Here is a 20,579-nt window from a genome sequence, read left to right as displayed (position 1 = left end):
TTGCTTGTGTATGGCCAGCTCATCTGTGCCGTAATTGAACCAATCAGAGCCTCTGCTCCTCAGTCACCTTTTCTGTCACCATCAGAGGAGAAAGAGGGAGAGAGAGGGAGAGATAGAATGGGGGACAGCGAAAGGGAGAGAAAACTCCCTCTGTGCCTTAGCCAGATTAAACTGGCTTTGTAATCCGCTTGGTTTTCACCCCCTCGTCCTCAGATCCGTGTGTGAGCGCGCACGGAAAAGACAGGGGAAAAAACACTGCATAAGTCGAAGTGGGAGAGGGAGTGAGATTTGTTATAAACAAACCACACGTGTTCCAGACACTCCAACATAAATATAAATGAGGGAAAAGATAAAAAAAAGGAGGCGAGAGAGATTATTTGTATGAATGAGTGAGTGAGTGAGTGAGTGAGTGAGTGAGTGTGAGCGAGCGTGTGTGAGTGAGTGTGTGAGTGAGCGAGTGAGTGAGTGTGTGAGTGAGTGTGTGAGTGAGCGAGTGAGTGAGTGTGTGAGTGAGTGTGTGAGTGAGCGAGTGAGCGAGTGAGTGAGTGAGTGTGTGAGAGTGTGAGTGAGCGAGTGAGTGTGAGTGAGTGAGTGAGTGTGAGTGAGTGAGCGAGCGTGTGAGTGAGCGAGTGAGTGTGAGTGAGTGAGCGAGTGAGTGTGAGTGAGCGAGTGAGTGTGAGTGTGTGAGTGAGCGAGTGAGTGTGAGTGAGTGAGTGTGTGTGTGAGTGAGCGAGTGAGTGTGAGTGAGCGAGCGTGTGAGTGAGCGAGTGAGTGTGAGTGAGTGTGGGAGTGAGCGAGTGAGTGTGAGTGAGCGAGTGTGAGTGAGCGAGTGAGTGTGAGTGTGTGAGCGAGTGTGAGTGAGCGAGCGAGTGAGTGAGTGTGAGTGAGTGTGTGAGTGAGCGAGTGTGAGTGTGTGAGTGAGCGAGTGAGTGTGAGTGAGTGTGAGTGAGCGAGTGTGAGTGAGCGAGTGAGTGTGAGCGAGCGAGTGTGAGTGAGTGAGAGTGAGTGAGCGAGCGAGTGAGTGAGCGAGCGTGTGAGTGAGCGAGCGAGTGTGAGTGAGTGTGTGTGTGAGTGAGCGAGTGAGTGTGAGTGAGTGAGCGTGTGAGTGAGCGAGTGAGTGTGAGTGAGTGTGTGAGTGAGCGAGTGAGTGTGAGCGAGTGAGTGTGAGTGAGTGTGAGTGAGCGAGCGTGTGAGTGAGCGAGTGAGTGAGCGAGTGAGTGTGAGTAAGCGAGCGAGCGTGAGTGTGTGAGCGAGCGAGCGAGTGTGAGTGAGCGAGCGAGCGAGTGAGTGTGAGTGAGTGTGTGAGTGAGCGAGTGTGAGTGTGTGAGTGAGCGAGTGAGTGTGAGTGAGTGTGAGTGAGCGAGTGTGAGTGAGCGAGTGAGTGTGAGCGAGCGAGTGTGAGTGAGTGAGCGAGCGTGTGAGTGAGCGAGCGAGTGAGTGTGAGTGAGTGAGCGAGCGTGAGTGAGCGAGTGAGTGTGAGCGAGTGAGCGAGTGTGAGCGAGCGAGTGAGCGAGTGTGAGTGAGTGAGCGAGTGAGTGTGAGTGAGCGAGTGAGTGAGTGTGAGCGAGTGAGTGTGAGTGAGTGAGCGAGTGAGTGTGTGTGAGCGAGTGAGTGTGAGTGAGTGAGCGAGTGAGTGTGAGTGAGTGAGCGAGTGAGTGAGTGTGAGCGAGTGAGTGTGAGTGAGTGAGCGAGTGAGTGTGTGTGAGCGAGTGAGTGTGAGTGAGCGAGCGAGCGAGTGTGTGTGAGCGAGTGAGTGTGAGTGAGTGAGCGAGCGAGTGAGTGTGAGCGAGCGAGTGAGAGTGAGTGAGCGAGCGAGTGAGTGTGAGCGAGCGAGTGAGTGTGAGTGAGCGAGCGAGTGAGTGTGAGTGAGCGAGTGAGTGTGAGTGAGTGAGCGAGTGAGTGTGAGTGAGCGAGTGAGTGAGTGAGTGAGTGTGTGAGCGAGTGTGAGTGAGTGAGCGAGTGAGTGTGAGTGAGCGAGTGAGTGAGAGTGAGTGAGCGAGTGAGTGTGAGTGAGCGAGTGAGTGTGAGTGAGCGAGCGAGTGAGTGAGCGAGTGAGTGTGAGTGAGTGTGAGTGAGTGAGCGAGTGAGTGTGAGTGAGCGAGTGAGTGTGAGTGAGCGTGTGAGTGAGTGAGTCAGTGAGTGAGTGAGTGTGTGTGTGTCAGTGAGTGAGTGTGTGAGTGTGAGTGAACGAGTGAGTGTGAGTGAGTGAGTGTGTGTGTGTGTCAGTGAGTGAGTGTGTGAGTGAGTGAGAATAAGGGTTAGAGAATAAACATTTTGTACAGTATAAAAAACATTGCGTCTGTGAGAAGTCCTCATAAAACATGGAAACCCAACACGTGTGTGTGTGTGTGTGTGTGTGTGTGAGAGAGAATGAGAAAAGGCTGGATAGGGAGCATGGGAAGAAGTGAAAAAAAAAAAAAAGTGCGAGCGTGTGGGCTCCTATCGTAACAGGAACGAGGCGGGATAACGCTGTTTGCACACACACACTCTTGCTGTCAGTCTGATGGTGTTGATGACAGCAGGACTGAACGGAAGATGCCAGGAGGTGACTGCTTCACACTGCTGCCAGATAAAGAGGGAAGAACACGTCACATCACACAGCTAGAGGCTGGAAAAGTGTGTGTGTGTGTGTGTGTGTGTGTGTGTGTGTGTGTGTGTGTGTGTGTGTGTGTGTATGTGTGTATGTGTGTATGTGTGTAGGATCAGCCCACACTCGCTGGTGGGGAAGACCAAACATGCAAACGTATGAAAGTGACGTATGTCACGACTGGCCACTGATGGATTCTTTAGAGTTTGATCTTGAATGAAGGAAGCGTCAAAAAAAAAAAAAAAAAAAATCAGGAACTGCACCGAAACAGAGACCTCAAAAAATTAATTAAGAAACTGGCCTCTCGAACGTAAAACTGAAGAAATAGTTTACATTTTTTATGAATGAAACTCATTTTGACTGAGAGCACAGTGAAGTGTGTTTGTGTCAGGTTAAGTGCCTGTTCATGATGTTAGTGGTGACCTCTCTGACACACACCTGAACCTTGAGTAATTAACCACACTATGAAGACAAATGGTCTCCACTGATCAACGCTGCAACCACAGTGGAGATTATTATACCTGTGTGTGTGAGGAAAAGAATTCCAGGCAAAAATGCCCTCGGATGACAGAGGACGGCGAAGAGCCAAGGACGGTCTAGAGCACTAAAAACAGCAGTATTTTTCACATTAACGTTGCCATGGACACCATGTCAAACGTGTGCATGCTGTACGTGCGGACATGGTTAATTTGAGCCTGTCTTGATGTGCTGGATCTGTTTATACCAACACAAGAAAAGGCCACATTAAAAACAACTCCAGAGGTCACATCAATGACTAAGAATATATCTAAAAACAGCAGATTCCTTCCTTTCCATCTTGAAGAAGACCCTCATTAATTCAGGGCGGTAAAGCTCACGAATATCAGCGAGCAGAGCAGAAACCCATTCCTCCACAGAAGTAATGACTTGGATTTTTTAAAAAGAATATGGATTTATTTAAATAAAATGTTAATCTTGCAGCTTTTACAAAATAAAATCCTTGGTCTAGAGTCATTACTGCATTATTGAGCCAGGTATCAATGCTGGTGAAGTCATGAGGAACTAGACCAATTGTCTTGAAGGAGTCATGACATAAGAAATCAAATTTGACATGAAAGAGGTCTCTGTACCATTAAAACATCCTCCTCATTATAAACAAAGCATTTATTTAAAGGTGCAGTATGTAATATTGACAGCTAGTGGTTGAAATGGGTACTGCAGTCCAAATTCAAAATATTGGAGAGGAGTTGTTTGCCCCGCTCCCTCCTCCTCAGACTCAACTCTCACGCGGGTTGCCAGATTAAGGACACGCAATGGGAATTTTAACATGTTTTAATATGCTTCAATTCACTGAGATTTTTAGATGGATGCCGAGGCTTTTTATGCTGGGTAGAATCTGTGATCACTGACCCAGTTTGTTTGCTTGCGTCCATGGGTGCAATACGCTGCATTTACCACCATCTGGCAACCCGGGTGTTTAAATCTATTGGGTAACCCCTTATTTACACTGTACACGTCTGCGGCGCGTTACGGCTCCAACGCGACCACCAGAGTCGATCGCAGCCACTCTAGTCAATGCTTGTGTTTACACCAGCCGTGCCATGGCACGTTTCAGAAGTGGCTCGCCGCGCCGCTACGATAAAAATAGCCATCAAGTCTATTTTTGAAAGACGCCACGTCCAAGCCGCACAGTTCAAATACAAAATAAAGTCACAATAATCACCATGTGTAGACTCCCAATCATATTTCACATCACTAGGAGGCCAGAAATTGACGACAAGAGATTCGAAGTTGAAAAACTTGAACATCTTTTATCCTTGTCGTCCATAACTGGACTTTAAGTGTATTAACTTCGTCTGTAGACTACAGCAAAACAAAGTATGGCAATAAATACAATTAAACCAGTTAAAATATAACCATTTAGCCAATAAAAACATGAAAAATCAAGGAAAACAACGTCGGACAGGCAAATCTCGTGGTCTCGCTAATCCAGTCGCTTCACTTCAGAAATGCTCCTGGGTGTGAGTTGACACCGTGTAGAGAACGGAACAAAACCTCGCCGGAGCCGTAACACGCTGTGTAAACAAGGGGTAAATTGGCGGTGGGCGGGATCACACAGAAAACAAAAACAGCCATTCTGACACAGAACACACATTTCAAAGTAGAATAACTGGCTGTAGAATTGTTTCTCGGAGAACAAGTATGTGAACTTAGCATGTTTACTAAATGTCTGCAAACATATAAAGGTATTTTTGTGCTTTAGAATATACAGCACCTTTAACCAAGCTTTAAAAATGGCTCGTTTGGATTGGAAATCGTGGGATTTGTGACGTCACACGGGCAAATATATTTGCATATTTCTGCCTCCAGAATAAGACATTGATGAATAGTTATGCATCATTGCACCATAGGCCCCGCCCACTGGCGTTCAGTCGCTTAACGGCTGACATTTGCCACCGCTGGATGTGAGCGTTGTGTCAAAAGCAAATAGAAGTCATTATAATGACTGATGCTGTCTACACTGATACAGAATGCAGTTTCTGACATACTCCACGAGCTTGAGTCTGTGGACAACAGGACAAATGGAAGGGTAAAAGAACGTTCGCTTTGACGTGTCCAGTTTAAACAGCTGGTTTGCATCTCTGTACAGACTTCAGAAGGATCCCAGCGGCGAAACAAGTGGATTGTTTATTTTAATGGCATCCTCTGGATCGATTCGGAGGATTATATGTTTGTTCGGAGCATTTGACTGAGGCGTAATGGAGAGTTTGCTAAGAAACTTTCATTGACAGATGAAGCAGCGACTGTATTGGATCTGACAGCAGCTGCGTCATAAACCATAAGTTTCATGATGCTTTGTCTGTAAATGATGGTTTTATATGAATAATGTACTGTTTCCATTTCCAAGTTAGCCAATCATAACTGTGGCCGTTTACTGACAAGCCTTAAAGGAGCCGCGCCTTAAAAACAGATCATTTCAGATAGCGAGGAAGAATGAGGTTTGAAAATAATCATTTTTCCACGTTTTTGTGCAAGAGAACTTTAATAACAAGTGAACCTCAAGGGACACTAAAATAGTAAAAAAAAAAAAAAAATTTCAAGTCATGACCCCTTCAAAGGTTTTTCATGTCCTTTTTGTGACAGGAACATTGCGAGCTGCACTCGAACTTGAGCATCGCAGCTTAAAGAAAGAAAAGCTGGTTCAACTGGACTCTGAAAAACTCAAAATCATTAACGCACTACTGATCAACTCCAAAATAATAAGCGTGCACAAACAGGCAGTGACGCATGCCCTTACTGGTTGTTTCATACAGCAGTGACAGATTTGTGGCACATTCTGTGTCAGGTCACTGATCTGAGCACTGTAACTGTCTACGGCCTTTATTAACACGACTCGAGCCCTCCGACGACTGAAATTACAATCAAACACTTCATTTGCTCTAATGCAAAATCTATAAGAATTTAGACATGAGCTTTAACTAATTAATGGGTCAACACCGTGAGTGTGTGTGCAGCAGTCACGCAACTGAGCTTCCTGGAACGTGTGGAAGCAGAGCCGCTCGCAGCGTCACATGCTTCTAATTGTCGGCGGCGTACTGCTCTACATTACAGCAGATTCACTTTATCGATTTAAAACTGGCAGAGAGATCCAGTGGACCGGACTGGACAGGAAGTGGGAGCTGATAAACCAAGCTGTGAAAGTATTCTCCAAGTAAATACTTATAATAAATAAATAAATGCAATAAATAAATTCATTTTAAATAAATGCTGCTGTTTTAAACGTTCTATTCATCAAAGAATACCAAAAAAAATGTGTAAGTTTCTACAAAAATCTGAAGCAACACAACTGTCTTCAACAATGATAATAATCATAAATGTTTCTGAAGGATCATGTGACACTGAAGACTGGAGTAATGATGCTGAAAATTCAGCTTTGATCACAGGAATAAATTACAGTTTAAAATATATTCATGTAGAAAATAGTTATTTTAAATTGTAATATTTCACAATTTTTACTGTATTTTTGATCAAATAAATCCAGCCTTGGTGAGCAGAAGAGACTTTTTTTTTCCAAAAACAATAAAAATCTTACCAACCCTTTCAACTTTCGAAAGCTAGTGTTATGTGGGGTGGGATTTTGGACCAATCAGATTGTGCAGGGGGCGGAGCTACCCAGTGCAACACCACAAAGACCGAATACAAGCGACCAGCAAAAAACGTCCAGTTGCTCATTTTGGCAAGAATACAAAAAAAGAATCGAAATCTGTGTTTTTCCTTCATTATTTCTTTCCCTTTCTCCCATATTTCTTTCCATTTCTCACGCAGCAGAAGGACAGTAGGTCAAGGAAAGAGCGAGCGATGTGCTGGGGTTTCAGTGCGGTACAGAATGTAAATTAGGTGTGTAGCGAGAATTACTGCGGTCTCACCGTACTTCAGCACTATTTCAACCCCGTATCAATGAATGGTGCAGGAGTATTATTGTAAACTAAGCCTAGTGTGATTTAAATTATTTCAAGCATAATAGCGTCTACATATTTGATTGATAAATGAGAAATTTAAGTCACGAAGAGGGGAGGCAGCTCCACAGGCTTATTAAAAACATTAAATCATTGTCTGCATGCTAAATTGCTCCAGGCAGGTACTGATAAAGCTCTTTTTCTCTTCGGCAGGACTCAGAAAGTTCAAATGTTGGTTCAGAGCGAGACTGAAGGCTTTGCTCTTGCTCTCACACACACACACACACACACACACACACACACAGGTAACGGTGCAGGTGTATTCATCAGGGAGCCACGAGACGCTGCTGGAATGACAACAGTAATCGAAGAGCATTACTGTCACCGGCTGCAAATATCTGGAAGACCCTATATTTGATACACCCTACACAACTACAGCAGACGTCTCTGGATCAGCATCATTCTGCACCTCACACCATGCACAAGATTTCAGCGAAGATAGTCATTACAGTGAGAAATATCTTCTCTGAATACTACAACACTGTTTATGTAAAAGCACTCTCTGCCATGAAACAATCACTCATGATTTCCTACTAAGTGGCAATAACAAACAGAGCGCCTTGTCAATGGTATTAAATAAAGGCCTCACATAATTTGACTTAAACAAGAGAACTCAACATAACACATTTTAAAGCTGCAACAGGCTTTAAAAAACTAACCTGCAATAGTTAACTATTAACAAATGGATATGAGACTTGGCTTGGACTCAAAAAGAACAACACAGCCAATCAGAACATCTGATGTTTAAAGTACAGTAAAATGGAGGGGTGTTCTGGGCCAATGAGAATGGAAAGAAACACTGTACGCAAAAGTGAATGTTAGGTGACTAATACATCTATAATACATGCTTCCTCTTATGTGTCATGTGATCAGAACTAGGGGTGGGAGAGTAAATCAATTCATCTCAATTCGTGGATCGATTCTGAGATTTCCCGAATGCATCGCGATTCTCTCTTGAATCGATTCTGAGTTTAGTTTTTAACCACACGCTCAAATGCTCATGAAGAAGAGCGCTCGTGCGTTCGGATGAGTCTGAGAAAGTACTCGCACCTCAGAGATTAATGTAAACAGACCACGGCAAACACACTTGTGATTCGCTTCAACCTTTCCGAACTTTATGAATGATTATTTTATAGACGATGGTTGAAGCCATCGTATCTCTTCAGATTATTATCATCGTACCTTTATGACATTTTTTGGATCTTTTAACTTTTAGAAGAATGGACTTTAAATGGAGGAACCGAAATCTCTCAAGTTTCATAAAATATCTTCATTTGTTTTTGGAAGTTGAACGAAAATCTTATAGGTTTGAAAGGACATGATGAGGGCGAGTACATGATGACAGAATTTTGGGTGAACTATACCTTAAAATACAGTAAGCTGAGTCTTGGATAAAACTAACTCTATATCGCGAATCATACATCAATGATACATAATGTCACATTTTAATATCGCAACATCTCGATATATAACGATGTATCGTTACACACCTATTATTACCGTATTGTTCCGAATATAAGACAATGTTTTTTTCTTAGAAATACCTCTGAAAAAACAGGTTCGTCTTCTATTCAGGGTCTAGATTTTTACATGTCAATAATACACGCACAACTATAGGTGGCGCCAAAATATGTGTAAAACGAGCGTGCCTAGAAATACTGTGTGTCAGAGTGTAACGTTAGAAGATCGCAAGTGCAAAAAGACAGTCTTAAAAACGCTAAGAGTCAAAGGAAAGCTTACACGTGACGGTCATGTTAGCATGCCTCGCTGACGGGACCGAACTTCCCCCGTACATGATTTTAAAACGTAAGATGGTACCCAGATTTCAACTACAATGAGATTTCACTTCTATTGTTAATGAAATTTTGGTAGGCTACATGGTTTTCACTAGAAGAAGGATAGTCTAATTGGTATATAATTCAGATTAGGCTACAGGTTATTTTTATGGTATGCCAAAAAAGCATTCTTTATGAAAACATTCTTTATAAAATACAAGATTTGGTCCTTAAAAAAGGTACATCATGAAAAAGGGGGCCGTCTTATATTCGCAACAATACGTTAATATTATAAATAATATTTTATCAATTGTGTGAATATCTTTGTTGTCATCATTGAGTTGAATGATTAAAATATCAGCATTATTCTGGTCATTCTGGTAACTTCATCAGTAATATATTATTGACGAATATCAGGTGACCACTAATCTGAACGCTGGTGTTTTGATTGCAGTCATATGGCTGGATTAAAGACAACACCAGAAACAGCAGCTGAGTGTCTCATTCTCAATCATGAACATTTCCTCTCACTGTGTGTCCCATTAATTAGTGCCTCGTTGAGCGCTAACGAACGCAACTTGTGTCAACAGCTATAATGTAAGAGCGTAACTGGAAAGAGAGTTGATTCCCCCGTCAGCAGAGGCGGCGCAGCGGTTCTCAGATGAAACGGGGGTCCGTCTAAATAAGCATCGAGTGTGTTGAACACAGATGCAGAGAAAACTGTGTGTCCAAACACACATTAACACACGGCATATGCAAACATGTACAGGCGCTCGTACACACACAAACACACACAAAGGAAAGAAGAGAGATCCAAGGAAGCCTCTTTTGGTGGAGGGATGGGTTTGATGCCCAGCTGGTACTTGAGTCTGGTGTTCTGGCGCCTCCCCTCACAAGCTGCTAGCAGCCAACGCTACAACAGCACCAGACGCGCGCCGCGCCAAGAGTGACTGCCAGAGCGGCCTGCCAACCCCGCCGGAGAGAGAACACTTGTGACGAGTGGAGAGGAGCGATGGGGTTCAGGCTGAGGAAGAGGAGAAGGGCAGATCTGGGCTGGTGACTGAAGGGTTGTAGGTTTGAACCCTCATCAGCTATGATGCCCTATAGTTAGGACTCGTGTACTCTTAAAAGCTGATCGAAGAATGTTTAAAACCGTCATAAAACAATAATATCTTAGTCAAAACCTAAACCTGAAAAATCATGAAAGATTGGTAGAAACCTCAGTTTGTTTTTATGCCACGAGTTCAATAGATAACATCCATTCAATTCTTTGAGAAAAGAAAGGTCTGAAAATGTTTTAAGTATAAAGAAAAAATGCGAGATTCTCCATTTGTGATGCGGAGGAGAGCTATAAACACACATCCGTGTTCTTTCCGCATGTGTTTGTTAGAGGTTGAATTCAAATCAAATACTGCCAAACTAACCATATTACTTCTGAATAGGATGTCTACTTCATAATTAGTATAAAAATTATGGAAATATATGGTTCAGATCACTCAAACCATATATGGAAATGGAAGAGTCCATATATGGTCACCAATGGAGTCTGGATGTCATCTAGTGGAAGCGTTTGGTACTGCGCCCAAAGAAAATATTACTGAAAGCTCATTTCTTGAGATATCAACCTCAAATTTGGAACACAACTGATTTTCTTGCAAAATTTGTAAAATATACATTTTATATAAAATATAAAGAATTTTTACTTTTTCACGTCTACAATAATCTGCTCCAAAGTATTTATAAGAATTTAAAGTGGAAATGTCATTTTGGCATCTATGACCTAAAAACGGGATTAACAGAAATATGCTTTTAACATCTTTGTGCAATCTTTGTCTTCTAGGAAAACAGAGCAAAAATTGATTAGTGATTTTTATCCAATTAAATGCACTATAAAATAAAAGCCCCTCACCCTAATACCACCTGCAATGAAAAATGAGAAGGAAAAACTAAATAAATTACTTGTTAAATGAAATAAAAGTGTAAACTGGAACGTAACTGGAAAATAAAATAAAATAAAATATAATTAAAATAAAATAAAATTAAGCACATTTAAAATCAACCTAAGTTGGCGAAAGTGCTGTACATAAAGTAAAAAAATAAAAAAAATAAATGCAAGAACCACATACAATTTAAAAAGAATTAAAAGCACAAGAAAAATGTTACATTTTAACATGGATTTAAATTTGGCTAACACAGAAGTAGTTCTATGAATAGAATAAAATAAAATAAAACACTAGACTGTGCTGAGAAATGTTTAAATCAGTTACAATAATTTAAATAAATTTAAACTAGCAAGTACCAAATAATGGGTTATGACTGTGATTTATGAAAAAAAGGGGACTAGTTGGCAGACACTTATAACTATCTCTGCATATCAGGCCGAGATCGGATTCAAACCTCAAAAAAAAAAGGACACTTCACCTTTAAGTCTCCACCATTAGATTGTGATCAACACAGTCAGGCAGAACTTGTAAACTGTGTGAGGGTCATTCTCAGTGTTGTTTGGACATGACACACACACACACACACACACACAGCATTAATAATCTGATGCAGCTCCGGTCATAAGTGTGTGTGGTGAAGAAATCTGTGCCGTCTCGTCCAATCAGAACCGACCTGTAGACCATACGAACAGAGAATCAGAGATTCCTGACACGTCCTGAAGCGTCCAGCGACATCATCTCTTCCATGTTAATTTGAGGTTTTGTCCCTGCTGGAACTGTAGCTCATTTTTGAGCTCCGCCCACAGTCGAAGCTGATTGGTGCGAAAATCCAGCTCTATACAGCTCTATAAAATTGGAAATTGGCAAGTTTGCAAGAAAAGCTAGTCCTCCTCCAGTGGGTCTGGATCAAATATTAACTAGAACTGGGCATGCTCACCGGACAGCAATCATAAACAGCCAGTGGCTTTAACTTTTCACTCACAGCAGTGCAATATCCATATAATAATAAAAGACAGGTGAGAGAAAATCATTACAGTACGTGTCTGTGTTCTTCTCAATAGATTCTTTAACTAGGAGCCTCACTTCTCCTTCATTTCCCGCTGTGTATATGTGCATGTGTGTGCGTGTTCCTTCATTATCATTATTCCTGTGTGTCGTCATTCTGCCCGCACGGCCAGCCAGCGAACGGCATCATGGGGGAAAGAAACAGCAAGATTACCCAATCAATCTTCCCCAGAGAGAGAGAGAGAGGGGGGGATGGGAAGGAGAGAAAGGCAGACACACACATAAACGCACACAGTATCTATATACAGTACGCAATTTCCATATTTTACTACACTAATCTTCCTGATGACATCATACCAGCCGGCAACCATCAGAATGATTAATTGGAAACCTAATGCTCCAGACTATATCCGGGAGAAAGACGGGATGTGTTGCAGGCAGGACTGGAACCTCAGCATGTCCAGTGCACTAAATATGTGGCAGTAGAATGTGTAAAAGTGGTGCTAACCCTGCTTCTGAACTACAAGTGTAAAACGCTTCTTTACCCAAGATTAAAAGCAGGGTTTGGAACGACGATAACCCAGGGTTAAGTGACATGTGCAAAGCCCTAATGTTCCGGATGTTGTCTATCAGTTAAGATCAGTTAACCTGAGGAATAAATATTCCATGCTTCTGAAAACATTAAGTGGAAACTGAAAAATATGGGCAGCAGGATGTAAGACATGGACGGCCATGTGATTTCAACATGGCAGCCACCATGAGAAAATAACTAAAAATGGGACCTATTATGCCCCTTTCACAAGATGTAATATAAGTCTCTGGTGTCCTCAGGATGTGTCTGTGAAGTTTCAGCTCAAAATACCATTTTTGAGTGGAAGGAAAAATATGCTGTTTTTGTTCATGTGTCTTTAAATGCAAATGAGCTGCTGCTCCCCGCCCCCTTTCCAGAAGAGGGCGGAGCTTTAACAGCTTGTGCCTCGGATACTCTGCCAAAAACTAACAAAACATCTGTTTGGTTTTGATTATCATCACTATTGCAGTTCTTCATCATCATGAAAGTTTATTAAAACCATTTCAGTCTAAACTTCTGATTTATGGTTTTCTGAGCGCACAGAAATCATCGTGTGAGTATCAAACTAACTTCTCTTTCATGTCTTATTGTATTACAGATGGTCTGTGAACGTAAACAGCAGGGACAGAAATTTATGTCCAAACACCATGTAAAAGTGAATTCTGCATAATAGCTGCCCTTTAAATCGAAACATTTTTGGATTCTGATTTAAAAAAAAAAAAAAACATTCTGAGCAGGAAAAACATGAAGTGTATTTGGATCGTCGATCAGATCTGAGGTGTACACATGTTGAGAGTTGTTTTAATGCTCATTACGAAGCTTTACGACTTTAGTGAAGAGCACACAGACGACTCTGGCATTCAGAGGTGTTGTGTCCCACAATTCCATCCCCATTGCCAAGACACCAATCCCACAAGATCCCTGGATTAGCCCTCAACCATTCCCAGGATTAGAGGATTAGACCGTTATATTCCATTATCTTACACCAAGAGGATTCCTGACTGTTTTGATTTCAGCGCAGATGCAGCTAGGAAGGTGTGGGCAATGCAGACCTGAAGACACACACACACACACACACACACACACACAGGCCTCTACAGAGCTGTGACCCAACAAGGGAGCAAAGGGATCAGAATAAGAACATGATAAATCACTGAACTCAAGGACACCCTAGTAGCAGAAAAGACCTTGCCAAGACCGGCACACATGATACTGCAGCTCTACAACACACATGGGCTCGTTTACACACACACACACACACACACACACACACACACACAAACAGACAAAAGACACAAGAAAAAATCTACACATACATTGTTCATAAAACAACAGTTTATAGTGACCTCAAGCTCCAAATAGTCATTGTAAACATCATAAAAGTAGCTATATTCCAAGTGTTCTGAAGTCACATGATAACATATGACGTACAGTATGATAACTGAGATAAAGACAATTTTAAGCTTTCAAATCAAAAATGGGGCCTATGGGGCAGGTTTGATGTCATGATTTTTAGAGATTTTTGACAATATAAAGATAATCAGTGAATAATGACAAATTCAGGTCTGATGATCATATAAAGCTATTATTTCACTTCATAAAACTATGTGCACTACTATATTATACTATTTTTATATTATTTTATATATATTTGATATATTATTTATTATATTATATAACATATATATTAAATATATTATTTTTTTGCATTGACAGCCGATGGTCACTTACGAACTGTTGTTATAATAAAAAGATATATGTAAAAAATATAGTAAAACTCTTTTTTATGTGTTATGCAGCAGTGTTATTATTGTGAACTAACTATTAAAACTATTAAAAATCTTTTTCATTCATTTAAATAAAGCTGAAATTAAATATAAATATTAGATGAAAAAATTTGCATTGGCAACTAACTGAAATAAAACAGTTGAAGTCCTAAAATGACTAAGAAATAGAAATATTAAAAAACTAAAATTACAAAAGCATGTAACAAAATACTGATACTGAGGATTTATATTTTAAGATGAATATAAAAATGATTGTAAACACTTTGTGTTTCACAGCAGTGTTATTATTGTTAACCAAAACTATTAAAAATTATTTTCAATAATTGAAATAAAATATAAATATTAGATGAAAAATTTGAAGTACTAAAATGACTAAAATAGAAATATTATAAAAGTAATAAAAATTACAAAAGCTTGTAACAAAATACTAAAATTAAAATGAAAAATTTAAATATAAAAATAAAAGCCAGTTCAAAATATTAATAAATACTATAATATTACATAAATTCCACTGAAAACAACACTGTACATGGTTAAAATGACATCATTATTTATATTTAAGTTGAACTAAGAAGCAGATGAAGGGAATGTTCAGAAACGCAGAATGAAAAAAAAAAAATCTGAAAATTTCCTGTCGGTTTGGAAAAACTGAAATATTTGCACAACTAATGAAAAGGATGTGCATATTTAATCATGTTTAACCAAGTCATTTAAACAAGTAATACATTTCAGATCAACGAGCGACGACACGCGTGAGCCGTTTGAGATTAGCTATTAGTAAAATCCTCTAGAAACATTTACTCAAATATTTGGTTTGGTTTTTACACAAGCCAGTGTGATGTTGGTGAGTGGAACGAAATCAGTTCTGCTTCCTTCCAGATGTTGACGTAACTCTTGACGCTGTGCCTCAGCTGTCGTCTCCATAAACGCAGATAGACTAGAGGTCAGGAACTCTGAACTAACCTGGATACCATTATACACTAAATCACATTCACTTCTCATCTCTCTCGCTCGGTCTCAGCGTACGCACGTGATGTTAGAACAGGTTTTGTAGAAATTACCTCTGCAAGCACAAACAACACTACAAAAGTTGGTATATTTACAACTAATTGCATCATATTAGGCTCAAAACTCAATGGATAATCTACAATTTTGAAGAAATATTGTGTAACATAAGTATTAGTTTGCATCATTAAACTGCATTTGTGTATATTATCAATTTAACATAGGCCAGGAGCTGCATTTAAACAATAAATTCCTTTCATTTGGTTTGTTTAAGACAACTGTCACTTGCATTAAAAACTGCATTGCAACACAGAGTCGACAACCCTTATATGACCGTAATTTTTAACAAACACATGCATAAACCAAACGTTTACAGTCAACCTGTTCTGAGGCGTTTCGCTCTCTGACTCACGCCCGCGGCGAAAACAACAACTGACATTTCATTATGCCTTTCACTGTTACTGAAATATTACATCTGTGAATGCAGAGCATTCAGTGTGTTAATCAGATTACATGTCTGTCTGTGCAAATTAAAGAAGGCACACAATTCTGTGTTCGGCTGCTTTATGAAGACCATTGCCGGAAAAATAAACATCCCATATTTGTCTTCCTACTGCACACAATTACATACCGGGAGCATTTTTAAAAAGGACAACCAGGAAGAAACATGATCACTCATGTACACACACAACGCATCCAACACACACTAATTCACGCAAAAACCCTCTATTCAGCTCGCTTAACCTTTATGCGCTGGCATCATGTGACGCTTTGGTAAGCAAATCAGCCATGTGTCATTCACTAAACACCATCACATCAACAAACACGGACAGTAGATTGAGGCTAAGACCCAACACACATCGCCATTGGACGAGGGGTTGAGGCTCGGCTCCGCCCACGCCACCTACAGAAGACTAAAAGATTGTGACTCACATAGTCGTGGAAGGCCTTGGCCTCGCTGGAGTGCTCACAGGTCTCACGGCGGTCTGGAGCGGCACAGTACAAATCCCAGAATACACTGCAACAGAAAACAGGACAGAATGAGACAGTTAAAGACAACATATGAAGTCAAACCGGTTGAAATACACATACTTTAAGCATCCTACCACAAACAAAACTTGTAAAAGCAGCCAATCAGAGCTCTAGACTAAGTTCTACAGATGGTGGCGCCAGCACCTGATTTGGTAGATTTTTAATCATAAAGTTAATTTAATCATAAAACTATTATTGTTTTGCATTAATAAATGCAGTTACTAATAATAGTACATGTTTGTTTACTGGAAATTTGACAGTAAAGCACTGAGCCTGAATTGAGATGCAGATAAAATTAAGTTTTATTAACAACAATAACATGCAAAAACCTAATTTTCAAAGGGAAAATGTAAATATTCTGCTCTTATTAAATGTACCTTTGTTGTTCTATATTATCATACTGAACTGACAGACAGCTTCAGTGATTATAAAAGGAGCGCTCCTTACTTGCTTTCTGTGTAATTCAGTGGCAATTTGAAGAAAAGTTTTTGTTTTTCATGAGACTTTTCCTACCTTTCCATATATTAAGGAGTGGAACTGGCTAATAGGTCAATAAATGTTCCTCTACCGCTATCTACTGGTTATAGTGGTCATTTCATGTCTTTTTTTTTTTTTTAATAAAAGTGTTTGTTTGCCACAAAGTCTGAGTTTTCCTACATCTTTAAACTTTCAGATTTACAAATCATCACATTAAAAATAACATTTAAATTGGATGATATTTAGAGCTTTGAAGTGCTGGAGAAAGTGTGAAGCACATGAAAGCCCTTGAAAATTGCTTGAATTTCACTCTCAGAAGGTTGTATGAACCCTGAAAAGAATAATGTCGAAACATTCGAAAATTTCTGCCACAATACCATGGTTACAGTTAGCGTTACTACATAAAACCAATTGGTGATTTGTGGATTGAAAAGCCTTCTATAACTTGTTCGTTCATGGCACAATATTTCTCCTGGTTTCCACATCAGTGCTGTTTGATCTGATACGGTTTATAATAGAGAATTCTGCGCTGAATTTGAATGTTTCTCACAGCGATGTTATTAATACTGCAGCGAATTCAAATGGTTTCTCACTGGATCTCCCAGTGCTGTAGTAACGGTGTCATGTGATTAACATCGGCCCGCAAGTAAACCTCTTCTGGGCTGTGTTATTGCTCAGAGCTGATAAACAATCCACGCTGCGCAGCTCAAACAATTAACGCTGTTTCATTTTGTTTGCCGATTGAAATTTACGTGACATGCAAGAAAAAGAATTAAATGATGCACATGATTTACTAATTTGTTCCCTCGATTTACTAAAACGTGTGCACGATTTAGCCTACTATTTTTTTCCTGCATGCCATGTCCGGGCCTCCGTAGAAATTTCTCATATGCAGCAGAAACGGCAGCTCTTATCAGTGTGCCAACGTGGTGGTGGCACCAGTGCGACCTCTAACAAAATTTAGTCGCATCAGCAGGAAAAAAGGTCGCAAATGCATCCATTTGGTCGCAGTCTGGAGCCGTGCCCCTGGCAAAGAATCGCTTTGACTTCATTGGAGCTTGATTAATGATTAGGAAAGCCTGGTAAAAATAAAGTGCAGTCAAACTTGAGCTGCATTCGTGAGATTCGAACACTCTTTCACCGCTCCCACCTGCTTGGCAAAAGCAGCAGGTTACAGATCAATTAAGCCAGGGATTTCCTCAATTAAGAGCCTTTGGGTCCTGCAGGGCTGTTTGGAGGGGGAACAAGGTTTGCATCCAAATGGTATTTTAATTACTGCACTGAAACTAAGTACCTGTTTAACTGGCCCAAATTAGATCACTCCAGGTCTTCAGATATCGATTTAATGGATAAACTATAAAATCTCCTGGAAGAAAAGGCCAGCGGCGTTAAAGCTAAAGACTAACCACTGCCACACGACACGCGCCTGCTGTTGCTCTCAACCAGAAAGGGTAAATAAACATTGTTTATCAAATATATCATGTCAGACAAAACTATTAGACCTGAATTGGGAAACCTGTTGATATGACTGCCTTTGTGCTAATGCAGGAAACTATCCGCTTTTTTCCTGCAAATATTTACCAGGATAAAGAACATTCCTGAACACTTGTAGAGCAAGTGAAAGAGTTACACAGGAAAAGGAGAGAGAGAGAGAGAGAGAGAGAGAGAGAGAGAGAGAGAGAGAGAGAGAGAGAGAGGATAAAAATGAGGGACCCGTTGTATGTGGGGGTGGGGAACATTAATGGGAAGAGGAAACTAGAAACAGACATGGAAAGAGAGAGGGGGAAAATGGAGGGAGAAAAAGAGAGGGATAGGAAGTGAGAGAGAAACCTCTCAAGTTCCATATAAATGACAACATATTTACTACGTGAAAAGATCTGCATTTGGCAAAGCTGAATTTTCAGCATCATTACTCCAGTCTTCAGTGTCACATGATCCTTTAGAAATCATTCTGATATGATGATTTACTGCTCAAGAAACATTTATAATCGTTATTGAATGCCGAAAATGGTTGTGCTGCTTTAATATTTTTGTGAAAACAACAAAATAGATGTCTTTCCTGTCATGCTTGATCAATTTAATGCATCTTGAATGAAAAAAAATACCTTACTGAGCGCAAACTTGTAAACGGTACTGTCATTTTCTATTGGGAAGATGGTGGGCCCTTCAAAAACCAAATAACCTGTGTGGTAAAGATGAATGTTTGACTCGTATACATGGTCTAAACCCACATGCAGCTTTCCCTGAATGACGTCATTGCACTTCCCTGCGAGCCAAACAATGCAATTACAATGAGTCGGCTTTACGCGTGCCTCTGATGCTAATTGGAGGGAACTACATTCTCATGTTAATAGATTCTAGCTCTTCTCTGGGGGCAATTAAGCAAATCCTAATGGTGAAGACAATGCGAGACAAAAGCAGGGGTAATACAGCCACATCCATACGTATATGGACATTACAGTAAGGAGCTCTTTCACATGTGCATGACTAGGAGTACAGTGGGGTGTCATTTGCATTTGAGAAACAAGATAATCCCGACCCTCGGGCCAGCCGCTGACCTCAGGTAACAGAACATCCGCACGGCTGAAAGCTAATAACGGACGAGCACGAGCAATATGAGAGATGCAATTATGGGAAATTTGGCGAGCCGTCACAATAGAGTTACAATGCGCTAACACACAGGAGGTGAGGTTTAATGACTTGAGTTCCTTCCTCAAAGCTGCACTTATCTCACTTTATCCTATTCGACTACTACTGACCGGTGAGCTGTTTTGACCCCCCGCCGGCCCTCAGTTTGTCCCTGGGCCACCCCCAATGGAGGAGAATATATCCAAATTGGGCCAGCGGGGGATTCAGACACTTCCCCACAAAGGGAAACGGTATGCAAAGAGTTAATCTGTGTTTGTGGTCTTTAACAGGAACAAAGGACAGCAGCAGAGACAAAGGTTGATGGAAGGGCTTTAGAGGAGGAACGGGACACGTCTTTGCCCCACCATCTGGGCCTTTTGTCTGAAGGAGCGGGGTGGGAGAGCCGGGCCCGGGCAGACGTGCCCTCCATAAAGACTGCCTGACCCAATAATACACCCACTGCCACGGGTCAAACCGCAGCAGGTTAAACATACAGTTTGACGGCTGGTGTCACAGTCAACCTCAGACCTAGATTTGTATAAATCGATAGAGAGAAAGTGAATGCAAACAATCTTGAGATTGCTCTTGTAATAGATATACTTTCTCTCGATGGTGGGGTTGATTTTGAGTTAACAGTGAGGATACTAACTGTCTCTTTCACTTTGTTGGTTAACCAGGTCAGGGTTCAAGAATAAGGATTTTTTCAGCTTGCTCAGTTGGGCTAAGGGTTAGTTCTCCTAAAAGTGTCGTTTCTTACCAGAAGACCTTTGTTCATCTTCAGAACACAAATGAAGATTTTTAATGAAATCTGAGAGCTTTCTGTCCCTCCACTAACAGTCTTCACAACTACCACTTTCAAGCCCGAGAAAGGTAGTAAAAACATCATTAAAGTACTCCATGTGACTCCAGTGGTTTAACCTCAAGTTTATGAACTGACGTGAGTGCTTTGTTCGAGCAAAAAAACATAATTTACCACTTTATTTACAAAATAATATTATCTAAAGCATGTTCACGAAACAATGTGAAGCAATATTTTTGTAAATAAAGTGGTAAATTGTGTTTTTCTGGACCTTGAAAGTAGGAGTTGCGTTCGATCTCTATGGAGGGACAGAAAGCTCTCAACGATTTCAAATATCTTCATTTGTGTTCTGAAGATGAACAAAGGTCTTACGGGTTTGGAATGACATGAGGGTGAGTAATTAATGACAAAATTTTCATTTTTGGATGAACTAACCCTTTCAGATTTCAACTTGCCCTGTCCACATTTTTTGTA

General features: G+C 40.7%; 1 protein-coding gene across 2 annotated transcripts in view; it reads right to left on the bottom strand.

Annotated features, from left to right (window-relative positions):
* The window catches only part of zgc:110158 (uncharacterized protein LOC553590 homolog), a 75,006-nt gene that overhangs the window by 40,009 nt on the left and 14,418 nt on the right, over positions 1 to 20,579 (bottom strand). For both annotated transcript variants that reach the window (XM_051916343.1, XM_051916333.1), the window contains exon 4: positions 16,103 to 16,187. In XM_051916343.1, the coding sequence (XP_051772303.1) occupies positions 16,103 to 16,187 (85 nt within the window). The remainder of the gene's footprint in view (positions 1 to 16,102; positions 16,188 to 20,579) is intronic.

The sequence above is a fragment of the Ctenopharyngodon idella genome, chromosome 2 (genome assembly GCF_019924925.1).
Source record: "Ctenopharyngodon idella isolate HZGC_01 chromosome 2, HZGC01, whole genome shotgun sequence".
NCBI lineage: Eukaryota > Metazoa > Chordata > Actinopteri > Cypriniformes > Xenocyprididae > Ctenopharyngodon > Ctenopharyngodon idella.
This window is presented reverse-complemented; position numbering and strand designations above follow the sequence as displayed.